Source organism: Heterodontus francisci, chromosome 18 (genome assembly GCF_036365525.1).
Source record: "Heterodontus francisci isolate sHetFra1 chromosome 18, sHetFra1.hap1, whole genome shotgun sequence".
In the NCBI taxonomy this organism is placed as follows: domain Eukaryota; kingdom Metazoa; phylum Chordata; class Chondrichthyes; order Heterodontiformes; family Heterodontidae; genus Heterodontus; species Heterodontus francisci.
Genome location: NC_090388.1, coordinates 33,074,138 through 33,093,230, shown reverse-complemented (window position 1 = coordinate 33,093,230; position 19,093 = coordinate 33,074,138). Strand labels below are relative to the sequence as shown.

At 43.0% G+C, this 19,093-nt stretch overlaps 1 protein-coding gene across 1 annotated transcript in view; it reads left to right on the top strand.

The window, feature by feature from the left end:
• The window catches only part of cped1 (cadherin-like and PC-esterase domain containing 1), a 312,821-nt gene that overhangs the window by 121,158 nt on the left and 172,570 nt on the right, over positions 1–19,093 (top strand). The window contains exons 9-13 of the mRNA XM_068050516.1: positions 9,568–9,735; positions 11,864–11,968; positions 12,348–12,517; positions 13,450–13,508; positions 13,958–13,987. Of these exons, the coding sequence (XP_067906617.1) occupies positions 9,568–9,735; positions 11,864–11,968; positions 12,348–12,517; positions 13,450–13,508; positions 13,958–13,987 (532 nt within the window). The remainder of the gene's footprint in view (positions 1–9,567; positions 9,736–11,863; positions 11,969–12,347; positions 12,518–13,449; positions 13,509–13,957; positions 13,988–19,093) is intronic.

The window sequence follows — 19,093 nt, the reverse complement described above, 5'->3', positions numbered from 1 at the left end:
AATCAACAGCGATTTTAACTGCAGCAGAAATGGAGCAGTAATCAACAGCGATTTTAACTACAGCAGAAATGGAGCAGTAATCAGCAGCGATTTTAACTGCAGCAGGAATGGAGCAGTAATCAACAGTGATTTTTACTGCAGCAGGAATGGAGCAGTAATCAACAGCGATTTTAACTACAGCAGAAATGGAGCAGTAATCAACAGCGATTTTAACTACAGCAGAAATGGAGCAGTAATCAGCAGCGATTTTAACTGCAGCAGGAATGGAGCAGTAATCAACAGTGATTTTTACTGCCCTATTCCTGTTGGTGTTATAATCACCTCTAGTGTGTTTGCCTCAATATTGACTGAGAACCAATGCAGGAACTTATTTTCCTGTCTGTCTCCAGAACAAACTGCTACCAATATAAAAGCTAAACAGTTGCTGCTGCCAGCACGATCAGACGAACCAATTTATTTCATCAGTGGCAATGTCCAACTCTTCATTTACCCATAAAGCCAACATTATGGTTTTCCCGCCATCAGAAAGTTCAACAAGAAGAATGATAAAATCACTGATGTATTTTTGAAATAGGAAACAGTTCCGTCAAATAAGTGTTATAAAAGATTAGTTAATCTTAACTGTGCAGCTGGGATATATACACAAACAATGGGTACATCTGATAGTGTCAGTATAACTCGAGTCAAGTTGGCAAACAGATTGCTCAGCCCACTCCTGCAAGAATTGAGAGCACCTATAATAGGTAATCTCACGCCAAGTGAGCTTCTTATGGGATATGGTACCATTCCAGTCAGCTGTGAATGCACACATTAAAAATGCCTGGTTGGTTGTTGGGTCATTGAAATTATTTGGTTATTTGTGACATTATGAAAGAGGCATAGACTATAAGAGCAGGGAGGTTATGATGGAGCTGTATAAAACGCTGTATAAAACGCTAGTTAGGCCACAGCTGGAGTACTGTGCACAGTTCTGGGCACCACACTATAGGAAGGATGTGATTGCACTGGAGAGGGTGCAGAGGAAATTCACCAGGATGTTGCCTGGGCTGGAGCATTTCAGACTGAAAAGGCTAGGGTAGTTTTCCTTAGAACAAAGAAGGATGAGGAGGAACATGAGGTATACAAAATTATGAGGGGCATTGATAGGTTAGATAGGAAGAGACGTTTTTCCTTAGCGGAGGGGTCAATGACCAGGGGGCATAGATTTAAGGTAAGGGGCAGGAGGTTTAGAGAGGATTTAAGGAAATTTTTTTTTTTACCCAGAGGGTGGTTAGAATCTGGAATACACTGCGTGAAGTGATGGTAGAGGCAGGAACCCTCACAACATTTAAGAAGTATTTAAATGAGCACTTGAAACGTCATAGCATCCAAGGCTGCGGGCCAAGTGCTGGAAATTAGAATAGTTAGGTGCTTGATGGCCAGTATAGAAACGATGGGCTGAAGGGCCTGTTGCTGTGCTGTATAACTCTATGTCTCTAAGGGATGAAAAAAGCTTCTCTAAGGTCATTAAAGATTAGCTACCCAGGGAGCCAAACTTTGCATGTGCATCCAAGTACACAGGTACTGTGTTCCTTTGTTATTTAATTCAGTGAGACCTACTCTGAGATGCAGTCACCAGCATAACTCAGGCCTGAGCCTGGAATGTGTAATATCATGACACCTTAGGCTGAAATCTTCCTGGTCCCTTGGAAATGGCTTTGGAAGTGAGGGGAGCTGGGAAAGTACAGAAAATCCCATTGGGATGGCACGCCGACACCGTTCCACCTCTGGGCCCATGGAGACGGGCAGCCAATCGATCCAATTAAGGCCCCAATCAAGGGCCATATTCTACGCCATCAAAACTTTCCTGGTGTCGGACCGGCCCCCCGCTGAGTCCGGAGCCCGGCAACTGCACAAAAGAGGCCTCCCGGTGACAGGTTAGAGGGCCATCAGAGCCTCCTCTCAAACCCCCAATAATGAAGCCGCATGACTGAAACTGCTCCTCCGCACTGATTGCCCTAACAGCTCCGGGCCTTAACTGGATAGTGAATGGGAAGACGGCCTGTTAATGGGACACCTCCCATAGGATTGCAGCACCATGCGGATGTCAGACACCAACGGGGTTGGGACCTGGAAATGTTCCCAAATCTCTATTATTTTCTGTGTCTGGAAGATTCCAGCCTTCGTTCTTCTTCTTTGGCCTCCTTGTCTCGAGAGACAATGGGTAAGCGCCTGGAGGTGGTCAATGGTTTGTTAAGCAGCGCCTGGAATGCATATAAAGGCCAATTCTAGAGTGACAGACTCTTCCTCAGGTGCTGCAGATAAAATTGGTTGTCGGGGCTGTTACACAGTTGGCTCTCTCCTTGCGCTTCTGTCTTTTTTCCTGCCAACTGCTATGTCTCTTCGACTCGCCACACTTTAACCCAAGCCTTTATGGTTGCCCGGCAGCTCTGGCGATCGCTGACAACTGACTCCCACGACTTGTGATCAATGTCACAGGACTTCATGTTGCGTTTGCAGATGTCTTTAAAGCGGAGACATGGACGGCCGGTGGGTCTGGTACCAGTGACGAGCTCGCTGTACAATGTGTCCCTGGGGATCCTGCCATTTTCCATGCGGCTCACATGGCCAAGCCATCTCAGGCGCCGCTGGCTTAGTAGGATGTATATGCTGGGGATGTTGGCCTCCTCGAGGACTTCTGTGTTGGAGATACGGTCCTGCCACCTGATGCCAAGGATTCTCCGGAGGCAGCGAAGATGGAATGAATTGAGACGTCGCTCTTGGCTGACGTACGATGTCCAGGCCTCGCTGCCATAGAGCAAGGTATTGAGGACACAGGCTTGATACACTTGGACTTTTGTGTTCTGTGTCAGTGCGCCATTTTCCTACACTCTCTTGGCCAGTTTGGACATAGCAGTGGAAGCCTTTCCCATGCGCTTGTTTAATTCTGCATCGAGAGACAGGTTACTGGTGATAGTTGAGCCTAGGTAGGTGAACTCTTGAACTACTTCCAGAGTGTGGTCGCCGATATTGATGGATGGGGCATTTCTGACGTCCTGTCCCATGATGTTCGTTTTCTTGAGGCTGATGGTTAGGCCAAATTCATTGCAAGCAGCCGCAAACCTGTCGATGAGTCTCTGCAGACACTCTTCAGTGTGAGATGTTAATGCAGCATCGTCAGCAAAGAGGAGTTCCCTGATGAGGACTTTCTGTACTTTGGTCTTCGCTTTTAGATGGGCAAGGTTGAACAACCTGCCCCCTGATCTTGGGTGGAGGAAAATTCCTTCTTCTGAAGACTTGAACGCATGTAAGAGTAGCAGGGAGAAGAAGATCCCAAACAGTGTAGGTGCGAGAACACAGCCCTGTTTCACGCCACTCAGAATTGGAAAGGGGTCTGATGAGGCGCCACTATGCTGAATTGTGCCTTTCATATTGTCATGGAATGAGGTGATGATACTTCGTAGCTTTGGTGGACATCCGATCTTTTCTAGTAGTCTGGAGACCACGTCTGCTGACGAGGTCAAAGGCTTTGGTAAGATCAATGAAAGCAACGTAGAGGGACATCTGTTGTTCGCGGCATTTCTCCTGTATCTGACGAATGGAGAACAGCATGTCAACGGTCGATCTCTCTGCACGAAAGCCACACTGTGCCTCAGGGCAGACGCGCTCAGCTAGCTTCTGGAGCCTGTTTAAGGCGACACGAGCGAAGACTTTCCCCACTGTGCTGATTAGGGAGATTCCACGGTAGTTATTGCAGTCACCGCGGTCACCATTGTTGCACAATGAAAAAAATGCAGAAAGTGACTAAATCCACTAGAGGTCAGTAAAACATAAATGATCTGAGAGCTGAAATGTATTTTAGTGCCCAGATTCAAAAAGCAGCACAAAGATGTTGACTTTGATCTGAAGGCCAGACAGTGCGTGAGATTTGTTTTTAAAAAGTTTTGTAATGAGTTACACATCTGAATCAACCAAAAGTGACTTTTGTTGAAGAATTAAGTGTGAATGGTGTGTATTACATATATGGTTGTCAATTGTATCATATGTTTTCCTATATTACAATACTCCAAATTGTTTCCTGGGGTAACATTCTCAACTGGAGATGCAATAATGGCCTGGAATTTCCTTCATCATCCCTTTTAAGCCAAAATTACATCAAAATTTACACTAGTTTCTATGCTGATCTTGCCAATGGAAATTTATGTCCAAAATTTTTGCAGAGTGTATTTGCCTCTGCTGGAATGTAAAATCCAGCATAAAAGGAGCGCAAATGCAACAACGCTAATAGGGGCCCACAGTGACTTGACTGCGAACTCCTGCCATTGCACCTCACTGTCAGTACCTTTTCCCTCTGCATTATTTTGCAGAACAGTGATATTCCCATTGTGAAGACTATTCCAGCTGCATAGTTCTACTGAAAACATGGGAGCGGACAGGGTCTGAAAAATTTCAGGTTCACTGAGACTGACAGCAGATTGTGCAGATTTCAGTGAGAGGAATTCAAAAGAAATCGCTCAGAAAAATCATTATCAAATTAGCAAACCAGAAATCTCAGTTACATAGATACCAAATGGCTTATAGAATCATAGAAATTTACAGTGCAAAAGGAGGCCATTCAGCCCATCATACCTGTGCCGGCTGAAAAAGTGTCAACCAGCCTAATCCTACTTATCAAATTTTTGGCCTGTAACCTTGTAGGTTACAGCCCTTCAAGTGTACATCCAAGTACTTTTTAAATGTGTTGAGGGTTTCTGCCTCTATCACCCTTTCAGCCATTGAGTCCCCACCAATCTCTGGTTTAAAAAATTTATCCTCAACTCCCCTCTAATCCTTCCAGCAATTACTTTAAATCTCTGCCACCAGTTATTAACCTGTTTACTAAGTAAAATAGGTCCTTCCTATCCAATAAGTCTAGGCCCATCATAATTTTATACACCTCAATTAAATCTCCCCTCAGTCTCTTCCATTCCAAAGAAATTCTCCACTCCTGGCAACATCCTTCCTGTAATGGAATGATCAAAACTGTATGCAGAACTCTAGCTGTGGACCAGCTAGTGTTTTATATAATTCTAGCATAACCGCCCTGCTCTTATATTCTATGCCTTATCTTTTATTTTCCAAAAATAGGCTTTATTCATAAAAATTAGCAAAAATACATGCAAAACAGTTCAATAGTTCAAATTTCACATTTCGGGAAGTACAATAGAGATCAGATTTCTTTGATACAGAAACATGAAGTGCCTCACAATTCTTGCCATTCCATTTTATATGCAATGTACATTGATATTACACAGCAAAAAACATTTTGGTGTATCCAGCCCGAGGGGTTTTACACAGGTTCCAGACCCTTGGTATACTATGGCAGGAGGACCTTACACAGTGGCTTTTCCCCATTTCTGTGCCTTAACTAATAAAAGAAAGTATCCCATATGCCTTTTTAATACATTATACACCTGTCCTGCCACCTTCAGGGATCTGTGAACGTGCACTCCAAAGTCACTCTGTTCCTCTGCGCTTCTCAGTATCCTACCAATTATTGTGTATTCCCTTGCCTTGTTTGCCCTCCCCAAACACATTATCAGATCGGGAGCAGGCTGGTAGAGGACCTTTGACTTCCAGATGTTTAACTTAAGGCCGATTCTTTCATACGCCTTCCGTGAATGCATTGACGAGGGTTTGAAGCTCGGCTACTGAGTGTGCGCATACGCAAGCATTGTCAGCATACTGCAGCTCGATAACAGAGGTTGGGGTGACCTTGGTTCTGGACTGGTGGCAACGTAGGTTAAATAGTTTCCCGCTCGTCCTGTACAGTAGATCTACTCCGACAGGGAGTTTCAAGAAGAGGTGGTGTTGTAGCGAGGAAGATGGAAAAGAGCGTTGGTGCGATGACACAGCCTTGCTTGACCCCAGTTTGCACTCAGATTGGGTCAGTGGCAGATCCGTTGGCGAAGATTACAGCTTGCATGTCGTCATGCAGCAGGCGAAGGATGGTGACGAATTTCTCCAGGCAGCCAAATTTGAGGAGGATGTTCCATAATCCCTCCCGGTTGATGAGCCGAAGGCCTTTGTGAGGTCAAACGTGGCCATGTATAAAGGTTGCTGCTGTTCCTTACATTTTTCTTGGAGTTTTCCAGATTGTGATTTGGTCGGAGCTCTTCAGCCACGGGGAGGAGGTGATTGAGAAGGACTCTTGCGATTACCTTCCTTGTGGCGGACAGCAGGGATCTCCCTCTGTAGTTACCACAGTCGGTCTTGTCGCCTTTTTTGAAGGTGGTCACAATTACAGCATCTCGGAGATTCCCTGGCATGCTCTCCTCCTTCCAGATGAGGGAGAAGAGTCAAGAGTGCCTCTCCACCGTATTTTAGAATTTTTGCAGGAATTCCGTTTATGCCGGCGGCCTTATTTTTTTTTAGCTGTCAGATGGCCTTTTCGATTGCCTGTCAGGCTGGGGTTGTGCTGAGGTCACAGCGCAACACTGCCTCCCTCCAACCCCCCATGGCTATCAAGATCCATGGCAAACCACTGGATCACTTCGCATACCTTGGGAGTTTCCTTTCAGCAAAGGCAGACATCGATGATGCAACTCAGCATCATCTCCAGTGTGCCAACGCAGCCTTCGGTCATCAGAGGAAAAGAGTGTTTGATGACAAAGACCTCACACCTGGCACCAAGCTCATGGTCTCCAGTGTTACCTGCCCTCCTGTATGCGTCGGAAACATGGACACTGTACAGCAGACATCTCAAAGCCCTGGAGAGATATCACCAGCAGTGCCTCCACGAGATCCTGCAAATTCAGTGGCAGGACAGGTGCTCCAATATCAGTTTCTTTTCTCAGGCCAACATCCCCAGTATCGAGCCACTGATCATGGCTAGTCAGTTACGTTAGGTGGGCCACATCATCCGCAAGCCTGACACAAGACTCCCAAAACAAGCTTTCTACTCCGAGCTCCATCATGGCAAGAGGCTACCAGGAATGCAGAAGAAACATTACACGGATGTTCTTAAAGCCTCCCTCAAAAAATGTGACATCTCCACTGATTCATGGGAATCTCTTGCCCGAGATCACCCAAAGTGGAGAAGAAGTATCCACAATGGTGCCAGCCAGTTTGAACAACGTCGACATGCACAGGCAGCGACCAAGTGCAAACAGCGGAAGGAGCGCTCGGAAATTCAAGCACCCCATTCACTCGCTTCATCAAACACCACCTGCTCTACCTATGGCAGAGTGCGCAGATCCAGAATTGTAGTATTCAGCACCCAAGGGCCACAACCGTGGAGTGGAAGAAAGTCATCCTCATTCCTGAAGGACTGCCTAAGAAGAAGAAGAAGATCAGATCAAATTCCTTTCCTGCCCTCCTAACCAGTCCATAGATATCTTGCTACTGTCTCAAACTTACTTCCTCACTATCAACCACATGGCCAATTTTTGTATCATCGGCAAACTTCAAAATCATGCCCCAACATTTTATATCTAAATTGTTGATGTCTACCATGAAACACAATGGACTCAGTACCGAGCCCTGCGAACCCCCATAGAAGACAGCCTTCAAATCACAAAAACACCCATTTTACCCCTTGTTTCCTGCCATTGAGCCAATTTTGGATTCAGCTTGCCACTTTCCCTTGTATCCCATGGGCGTTCACTTTTCTTACTAGTCTGCCATGTGGAACCTTGTCGATAGCCTTGCTAAAATCCATGGAGACTACATCAAATGCGTGACCCTCAACAACACTCCTTGTTACCTCTTCAAAAAATTCAATCAAGTTAGTCAGACATGTACTTCCTTTAACAAATCCATGCTGACTATTCTTGATTAATACTTCTTTTCTAAATGTCTCTCAGAATTTTTTCCAATAATTTGCCCAACACTGAGGTTAGATTGACTGGTCTGTAATTACTCAATCCTTCCCTTTCTCAACAAGGGTACAATGTTAGCAGTCCTCCTGCACCACACCTGTAGCCAGAGAGGATTGGAAAATGATGGTCAGAGCCTCCACTATTTCCTTTTAACAGCCTTGCATACATTTCATCCAGGTCTAGCGATTTATGTACTATCCAAAATGCTGAACTCCTTAATATTTCCTCTCACTGTGTTTATACCATGGAATAGAGTCATTTACAGCACAGAAGAGGCCACTTGGCCCATCACGTCCATGCCAGAATCCTTCTCCATAGCTACAATGTCTGCATCATCCCCCTCTTTTGTGAAGACACACAAATTATTCATTAAGAACCATGCCCATGTCTTCCGCCTCCACACACACAGGTTACTTTTTTGGTCTCTGTAGGCCCTAATCTTTCCTTAGTTATCCTCTTGCTTTTTTTTATATATTTATAGAACAGCTTTGGGTTTTCCTTGATTTTGCTTGCCAATATTTTTTCATGCCCTCTCTTTGCTTTCCTAATTTCCTTTTTAATTTCACCCATTCACCTTCTATACTCCTCGAGGCTTTCTGCAGTATTGAGCTCTCGACATCTAACATAAGCTTCCCTCTTTTGCCTTATCCCACCGTGTGTGCTGCTTGAAACCCAAGGGGCTCTAGATTTGGGAGTCCCACCTTCTTTGTGGGAACATATTTGTTCTGAACACTTCAGGCCAAGGTGCACCTAAATGTTTGGGTGTAAAGCTACCCCAGCACATTTCAGGTGTAAATGCAGGAAACTTGCACGAGCTGGTCATTTGCATGGGGGTAGAGCTATGCTGAGGGTTTGAGCAGAAGTATCTTGGAAGTAGCAGTAAAATTGGACATGCATGTACTGATGTTTCAGCATAAAACCAGCATATATCCCTTGCACACAAATTTGCTTGCAGAAAACAGCAATCATAGTTAATGCTGCAAAAGCTCCAAGAAATTACTGCCCATATTTTGGTTATAAACCATGGCCGGGATTTTATGGGCCCCCTGAAGGAGGTGGGGCAGGGGGGCACGGAGTATTGCAATGGGTGACGGGGGAGACGGCGGGGCGGAGGGTCCGTTGCCTCCCTGTCACCGTGATCTTCCCGGAGGCGGCCATTCCACCCAGAGGCCAATTCAGGCTCTTAAGTGGCCTATTAATAGCCAATTAAGAGCCTGGTACCACCGCCGTTGGGATCTTACCAGCAGTGGGGATGGGGGGCCTCCGCCATGTGAAGCACCCTCCCTGCGAGCTTGGTCGGGGGGACTCTCCATGGGCAATTGGTGCCCCCAATGGGAACAACATTACCCCCCGGGACACCCCTCCCCCTGGACTTCACCACCACCACCCTTCTTTAAAGGGGCGGGGATCCTGGCTCATGAATCCTTAATTGAAAAACACCAGAGGATCTCTCCAGCGGGGCTGCGAAAATGCAGAGGGGGGGTTCCCCTGCCTTTTCTGCCTGGTGCAGGGAGGCCTGCCTCCAACACAACATCAAGTCCCATGATTCCAGTTGTTTATGATTTATTCTAGAATATGTTCTGTGAAATTCTTCTTTAACCTTATGGGTATATGAGTATATGGGTCAGGAATTTAAACATATTCAATTAATTTGAATATGTATTTGTAATTTGAAGGACTTTAAAGAGACTGATGAAATAAGATTTACAATTAACTTTCTTTTGCCTAGGTGCACCAACAGCCTGTATTTGAGGCAGATGATAGCATAGCTTTTGCTGATCGCATCACTAAAGATTTCATACTGGAAGATACTTTCAAGTTACTGTTATCTGGAAATTCTGTACTGGGTGAAATATATGAAGCTTTAGAAAATATACACCAATCTGTGAGATTGAAGGTAAGATTTTGGAACTGCGTTTCGACCATATTATTCTGTTACATAGAATCTACAGCACAGAAACAGGCCATTCAGTACTACTGATCTATGCTAGTGTTTGCACTCCACATGAGCCCCAACCCCATATTCCTGTATTCTCTTCCCCCTCATGTATGCATCAAGCCTCTCCTTAAATACATTAATGCTTTCTGCTTCAACGCTCCATGTGGCAGCAATTTCCACTTTCTCAGCACTCTCCGTGCAAAGAAACTCCTCCTAAAATCTTTATTTGATCTGTTAGTGGCTAACTTGTATTTATGCCCCTTTTTCTGGGCTCACCCACAACTGGAAACAGTTTATCATGTTTTGTGACACCAGGTAATGAGGGAAGTATATCATACATTCTACTTTCCTAACAATATTGGACACTTGTGCGTTCCTCGCATATTGGGCTGGATTTTAAGAGCCCAAATTTGCTCCTGAAGAGCCGCTGTGATCTCCCATGCGGCGGCTCATTTAAATAGCTGGGGTGGGCCGACACCCTGAATCACATGGAGGGGGTGGGCTGTCCGACGCCAGCAATGGTGTCAGCTTCCTGTGCGCAGGCGCTAGCACCATTTGTAAAGGGCAGCCAACCATGCCGGCATATCTAAATTTGTTTAAATATACCTCCCAAAATTTATCAAATAAAATTCTAACATCCCTTTCCCACTTCCCAATAACAATTGCATTAACTATTTGTCCTTCCCCCGCAAAACATTTACTTTTTAAATCTGATCATCCGCTCCCCACCCCCCCAAGACTGCACAAAGTTTAAAGATCACCCCTTCCCACCATCCCCTACACGCATTACATTTATTTGAACCCGTTTTCTCCCCGCACTGGAAATATTAACTCCTTCCCCCTCCCCACCAGTGTCACACTGGCTTTCGCCAGACGGGGAATTGAAGGCACAGGAGTGCCCGTCGCTGCACTGAGGATCACGGCGGGCGCGGAAGATTGTGGGTGCATTCATTTAAATTTATTCATGTAATTGATTTAAATATGTAGATGCAGGTCCCATCGCCCAGTGGCGGGGGGCCGCCATGGAGCCTTGCCACTGCTGGGAGGATCGGGCTGGGTCCTCTTTTTTTATTTGTTTGTGGGATGTGGGCATCGCTAGCTAGGCCAGCATTTATTGCCCATCCCTTATTGCCCTTGAGAAGGTGGTGGTGAGCTGTCGTCTTGAACTGCTGCGATCCTTGTGGTGGTGCACCCTTAGAACTGTTGGGGAGGGACAGATGGGAAACTGGGCTTTTGAATAATGGGGAATCTTCTTAAACTTTTAAATATCAGCAATGGGCCACTTACTCTGTGGCAAGGCACCACAGCAATATTCCACCCTCTCCACCAGAGGCGGGCACCATAGTTGCACTGTTAATGGTGCAGGCGCCCACCCAAAACATATAAATGCTTAAAAGTGAGCTGGGGTCAGGGGTGCATCCAGGTGGCAGGACAAAGTTCTGGTTCAACTTAAATGTTGTCCCCAAAACCCTCCACTGGCTTTTCTACCTTATGGTTAAGGTTCTAAAGACTCAGGTAATCCTCCACACTTGCCCTGAGGCCTCTAACAAAAGAAAAACATATTCCACCAGCTCTTTTCTATCATTAGAAAGGCATGCATGGAGCTCCATTTTGCCCCATTCTACAACCGCTAATATGGGTGCTCCCATGTACCACTGTTAAAAGGGTGTCCATTATCGTACTGCTTGGCACATAACTGGGTACATCAGGGGGATCTTTCACTTCAACTTTCCAAGCACACACTGGGATCACATAACAGGAAAATGCCCATCATCTCTATGTTCATCCACCATAAGCTGTATCTTTCAGAGCCTTAGGAGGGTTTATCTAGTGAATGTTAGCCTTCTTTGAGTACAGTGCACATATATCAATTTTAGAGGCAAATACTTCAGGAAGTTTCTGGAATTTGATGCACGAATGTCAACTCTCTCAGAAGCCTCAAATCATATACTTTTTGTATTTGAAACTACAGAAATGATTAGTATTGACTACAGTTGTGTGCATATATATTGTCTGTGACGACGTTCATTTATATCTTTAGTTTAGCTGTGGCTGAGTTCTCTTCATCTGTTTATTTGAATTGCAGAATCACAGCCACTTCCAGAAACATGAGCTGTGTCTGACTTCAAGAGATCTAACTGCCATTATTAATTTTCAAAAGGAGTTCAAAAGCCAAGGACAATTTGAATTGGTATGTAACTAGATAGTAAATTTAGTTAAGGTCAGGTTGATGTTTAAGACCAAGCTAATTAAGTTTAATAAAAATTGGAGAATTTCATGTTAAAAGTCTCCTTAAATACATCTGATATTGTATTGCAGTTTAATCTACTGAGATATTTGTGAAAATCCCATCATTTTATTTGATTGTATAAAGTTGAATCCTTTCATACAGGCATAAACAAAAACTGTTATTTGATCAGATTTTTAGTTTGTTTTTATTCATCTCTCTGATCTGTAGATCATGTATTTTTATAATTAATGCACACGGAAGTCATATATGAAAATGAGAGTGTTAAAAATTGTTGTTTCATGATTTCAATTTTTAATTATAACTTGTCTTTTTTCTACAGCTTTATCCATCCATTAATCCAGACTACCAAAGGATATTATATGCACTTTACCACAATCTTGATCATGCATCGGAAACAAAATCTGTTCTTGCCGGGCATCTGCTATTTTCAGAGCTACATAACAAGTTCCAAGCACTGAACTTGCAAAAGAGTTTAAATCATTTCACATGGTAAATAGATTTCAGCTTTATTTATTTTAATATTTTAAATGTACTGTTGAGAAGATCATCAGGGGTCTTATATATTTGTGTATAATTTGAATAATTTTTACCACTGTTAGGGTAATATGTGTGTGAGGGGGGTCATTTTATAAGGCATGGAGTGGGAGACCCTCATTGTCCATTGAGGAATGGTAATGTTTGGCGGAGAGTAAAGGATGAGTGCTGTTCTTGCTGGCTGTATTTGTGATTTTTTGGCCAGCCTATTGCATTTTATATACAATAAACTAGAACAATATTCACCCTTTGCTGTCTGGCTCCCTATTCCACTTTATCCACTGCTGGTCTCCTGCTTCACTATAACCCCACTACCCTCTTGCTTCACTTTATCTTCCACATGTTTTTTGCTATAAAGAAATAATTTTTTAATATTTTGATCATTTTATAAGTGAGTGTATTCTATAATTGTGATTTTTTTTCAATTAGTGTTATTGGCTTTTATTTGTTCTTGGGTGATGCTAGGACTAATTGAATGGCAGATGGATGTTCATGCTGTGCTCAGGTGCAGCTACAAGAATACCATCGATAATAATGGGATTTTAGTGTTTTGCCATTGTACTGGCATGAGAACATCTCTGAGGGATTGCAATGCTAAAGGTGCTCAGGTTTTCATGTCTGGTTTATTTACAAATAATACTACATGGATAGACGAGTTTTAACTTAGACATCAACCTCTGCTGGGAAAAGAGCACAATGGCAAGTTGCATCAAGTCAATAGTGAGTGGTCTTCAAACATCACAATTCAATTGTTTCCCCAGGTATCTTTATCACAATTACTGGAGAAATGTGTAATAATGAGAATATGAGGGATGGGTAACACAGCTATTTATTAGCCATGAAACTGGTCATCTGGTTTTCTTATACTATGTTCTTTTTCTTAATAGGGGGCAATCTCTACCAATACCTTCTCATATAATTGAAAAGTTTGACAACAGCAAGATGGGTAAGGCATTCATTAATTTTCAATAGATATAATTTACTGATGACATAAACATTTTAAATTCAAAATATGTAATTAATTCTATGCGTCATATATATTTGAGTAAGAGCATGCCACCCTTTGGGTATTGAATGTTCTTTTGCAGCTTTCAAATGATGAGATTTCTTTTAAAAAGTATCTTCAAAAATCTTTTCTATACAGCAGAATGTTGCAATGCAGGGATAAAAGAACATACAGAACCATAAAATGTAAATCCTGCTTCAGGAAGGAACAATTAGTAATACATTTTAAGTATGTGAATACTGTGTTTCAGATTTCTTCTCTATGCTTACTTAAAATTTGAGTCTATTAATCCCAAAAATATTTTACAGAAACTAAAGAAACATGTTTGAATATTGCATTTTATGAATTATTGTTTAATTTTTACTAATATTAATGTTTCTTTTATGCAGGTCAGTACAGACCAAAAAACTGCAGTACAGGTAAAATGTGTTTCTTGTGTGTAGTTCAATGAACAATTTAATTACTTCCAGCATCTTTGATCATTTTCTAGTAAATACATTTTTATATTCCTTTGGTATTGGGGAAGTTGGGCGATGTAAAAGAGCAAAATAGTTGAATATATTTTCTGATTGGCAGAATTCATCTATGAGCATTTAATATGCCTGTACTACATTGCCCTGTGCAATATTTTAGACAAGTGTTAACTCATTTATTTTTAGCAAGTGGAATATAGTTTGATGATATTAGGTGTTTGTATGTTAAATTTGATGGTCAGGAAATACACACCATTTTCTTTTCAATTATGGGATTTGGGTTCAAATGTACTCGGGTTGATGGAATGAAGGCCTTTTTTCATGATGCCTGTTAGGATCCTGCATGAACTAAGTTTTGGCTCCATCAACAACAGCTTCTTGATTACCTTCAACATTTTGTGTGATTGGATTGATCTCATTGCTGCCCACTGGTCTGCTCCCACACAGTTCAGTAATCATACTGAGGAAGAGCCCAGCAGCTGTGATGTGGGTTGGAGTAAGTACGCATGAGTTTGCTGTCTCTTGGGGTGATCCCACTTTGACTGATCCAACATCCTTGTGCAGGAGACAGCAGATGTGCCTCAAAACAGAAAGGACCATTCAACAGGGTGCTGTAACATAATGGTTGTGTTACTGGACTAGTAATCCCACAGTCTGGACAAATAATCCAGAGAAATTAGTTTAAATCCCAGACGACAGCAGGGTATTTGAAACTTAATTAAATAACTGGAATAAAAGGCTGGTATCAATCAGTGTTCCCTCTAAGCTGCACGGGTGTGCAGCCATGCAATAATCGGGAATGTGCCATGCAGGGTTCAAACAGGCCACACACAGCAAATAGAAGATAGAGGGAACATTGGTATCAGTAATGCTGACCATGAAACTACCTGTTGTCGCAAAACCCCATCTGGTTTACTAATGTCCTTTAGGGAAGGAAATCGGCCGTCTTTACCGGGTCTGACCTATATGTTACTCCAGGGCCATAGCAAGATGGTTGACTCTTAATTTCCCTCTGAAATGGCCTTGCAAGCCACTCGATTATATTCAAGAAGATGGCTCATTAGGGATGGGCAATAAAGCTGGCCTTGCCAGTGATGCCCACATCCTGTGAATGAATTTTTTAAAAAGCAACGGATTTGGCTGACTCCGTTGTAGAACTATTTCTTGAATCGACACAAGGAGATATAGGACCACCTGAATCCCGACAAGTTCCCACTGAAAGACCACAACTAACCAGTGCATATTTTATCACAGGGCATTCACTTAGAAGACGTTATTGGTTAAGCGGTTAGTTAGCACACACGATACATCAGTGCTAAGGGTAAGTACCATGGTAAAGCTCACTGACATCATTCTCGTATCACATTAAGCAGGGTAATATCAGCTGCACCGTATTTGAACTTTTTCTGAAGAATTTTTTCTGATTGTGTGGAATAAGGGAGCAGCACAACAAAGCATGGTCATTGATGGTAACTGACCAAGTGAAGAAGATAATGTTTAGGTGTCTTTATAGCATCCATGTGGTCAGGAGAGTTCCTTAAAGGGACATTCAGATAAATATATCTTGGGTGAGTGTCTGGCGGACTAGCTGTTCTGGCTGCAATTGTGTATTACGAACTATGTCTTCATGGTTTGTGGCTAGCTCCTCATGGTCTGTGTCTACCTCCTGCTCTGACTTTATTTCCAGATTGTCTTTCTTTTTCCCACTTTTTTTATATTGCAAAGTTATGGTGTACGCAGCAGACAGCAAAGAATTTGGAGACCATTGGGGTGCTATGCTGTAGATGCTCCAATATCTGTCCAACTGATGTCACTGCTTAAATGGTGTGCCCAGTAATGAAGCATGAGCTTCATTGCATACCTGCTCTGCCTCTGTCCGTGGCTGCTGCAAGAGCTTCATTAGCCAGGGTTGAAGAGGGAGCCTTGCCCTCAATTAGTCATCCTTAGAGTCTCTTTTCTCCTTTAAATAAGCCTGGTACATAGGATTGGTGCAACATTTATATAATGTAGATGTTGCCTGGGATATGAGTATTGATCTGCATAATATTGAGTGATTGAGGATGGAGAACCTCTTTCTTTTATTATGTCATTGCATTGCGGCCAAGGGGTCTACATGGCCACATGGGTTCCACCAATCATCTCCGGCACTTTTGGAAAGCTTGCAGTATATTAGAATTTGCCGTGCGTTGTCATGCTGTTATTGCTGATCATTAGAAAGAAGATGATTTTGATCCACCTGCCTGGGTATCCCGTACCTGCATCTATAAGTAGCAGGTTGACTGATACTGCTGATATCGCCTACATTAGTCTGATGAGCTGGAGGTATGAAATTCACAGAATCACAGAATTGTTACAGTGCAGAAGGAGGCCATTTGGCCCATCATGTCCACACTAACTCTCCGAAAGAGCAATTCCCTCAGTTCCATTTCCCCACCTTCTCCCCTTAACCCAGCACATTCTTCCTTTTCATAAAGCTGCCTAATTCCCTTTTGAATGCTTCAATTGAACCTGCCTCCAACATGCTCTCAGGCAGTGCATTCCAGACCTTAACCACTCGTTGCGTGAAAAAGTTTTTTCCTCATGTCACTTTTGCTTCTCTTACCAAATACTTTAAATCTGTGCCCTCCCGTTCTCGATCCTTTCACGAGTGGGAACAGTTTCTCTCCATCTACTCTGTCCAGACTGCTCATGATTTTGAATACTTCTCAAATCACCTCTCAGCCTTCTCTTCTCCAAGGAAAACAGCCCTAACATCTCCAATTATTTTCCAATTATTAGTGGATTTGGGTGTCATAATGGCCAGTGTGCTTTTATGTTTGAGGTTGTTTGCAGGTCTTTATGAAGGAGATGAGTCAACTCAGTAGCTGCCTCGTGCTAAAACTGAGCCTGTGGAGGCCATACTCTTCAGTCATTACCAGGTAATCTTGCGTGGACCTGTAAATATAATGAAAAGCATATTGGTAGGTGAGGATATTGCTGCTTGGTGGCATTTGACATCTCAGGAAACCTTTCTCTGCTGCTGCTCATTATCCTTGACTGAAGCAAGTGACAGCAACACTGAAAGAATCACCATTATAATGACTTTTCTTTCGGCACAATGTGAAACTGCAACATTTAACTTCTGATTTTCAACATGCAAGAATATACCTCAAGTGCAATGCTCAGTTTATATGCATAGATTTAGCACATTTATTGGGAAGATTGGAATTACAAATACACAGTCCTCTTAGCAAGCAGTTATGCAGGAATGGCATAACAAAATAATGTACAGTATGATTGCGAGAGCACACTACCAGCTCAAAAGTGCTACACTAAATTCCTGACAGGCATAGAATGGGCGAGAATGGGGAAAAATGATGGACACCCAAGATATCTGGCAAGTAACTTGCTTTTTGCTGACAGCAATTTCTAAGTTTGTATTACAGAACCATTTCAAGAAGAACATAGCAAAGTATAGGACCAAAAAGGCTCTGCTGTGCTTCTGACCGATCCCAAAAAACTAATACTCCTCAATCACTCCCTCCCTCAAATATTTACTTAAAGCTCTCTTAAATAGTTACTTGCTTCCACTGCATCCCTTACAGTACATTCCACATGGTAGAAATTTCATTTATTCCATTCCACAGTATTGAGAGCTTAGGCATCACAGTACCACTTTGTGATACTATAATGCCCGAAGCTCCCAGTATACAGAAGATGCCCTTTTCACATTGTGTGACAAATTCTTTAACATTGGAACAACTGACAAGCGACTGAACATGCAGCTCTTTCAAAAATTGTTGTTTACTACTTTCTTTCTGGTTGCCAAGTGTCACAGAAATCAGACCTGCCAAATGGAAACATATTAATTTTGTCATGTGGGACACCACTTGAAACTTTTTTACTGGACATTGCAAAGAACTTGCTGAAAAAAAAGAACTGAACAGCTGAAAATATGGTTGCACATTTGTATTCTGAGAGACATGAATACATGTCAGAGAGACAATGGGGGTGCTCCTTGATTCAATGAACAAGATTGGTCTGGACAATAGTGATGATCAAAAGACGCCAACAGCTTTTGACTTTGTAAGAGACAAAACTCCACCCCCCACCGAGTATGCCTAGGAGGGTCTGAAATCCAACAACCCTCCCAGAAGTTGCTGTTTCAAACAAAGAGATGGTCACATGACCTACCTGCTGGTAAGACTGGGGGTTTTTGAATTGTGCCTTACAGACTGCAATTTTGAGAAACCAAGGAGAAGATCTCTCTCACTCTGTCTCTCTCTCCCCAGCGAAGTCCCAGGAAAACCATGGTGGCAGCTTCTATGCTTTAAGACTACAGACAAAGCCTCTCTTTGGCCATCTGGTACCAGAGAAGCAAGCCTGGAATTGTGCACTGAGACCCAGTGAGGACTCCAAGGCCTTAACTTCAATTGAGGACATTGTATCAAGGACATTACCACCCAGTAACTGAATTCCATTTATTACAAACTCTAGTTCAAACCTCCCTCCCCCGCCGCCCAACTCTTTCTACCCCCCTGCATCTATTTGTTTGTATGTGTGTCTCGTATGCATGCGACCATGTTTGCGTCGCATGTTTTGGTAATTTTAACTGGGTTAGAGTGATAAAGCTAATAAACTTACATCTTTCTTGTTTAAACTTAAGAAAACCTGTCTGATTGGTTCATTGGCAATTAGAATTAGAGTGCAGTGAGCAAAGACTCGCTAGGTAGTAAGCTAAAATCACTGTGTTTTAAAAGATAAACACTGTTACGGCCAAACCAGGAAAGGGGCAAGAGGGGAGCTTCAGACCCCTTCTTCACCCGGTCATAACAGCAATTTGGGGGCTAGCATCCGAGATTGGACCCACAGATAAATGAGAAATTGGAAGTGGGAAGTCAAATTGATCCCAATCAAAAAGAGAAAAGACTTCAATACAGGTTTTCTTGTGGCTTGTGTGCTAGAATACTAACATGTCCGCGATCGAAGCCAGTATCTCCCCAAGCCAGGGTGAAGTCACTTGGTATAAGTTAAAGTCACTATCTATGGAGGAGCTGAGGAATATGGCTGAGC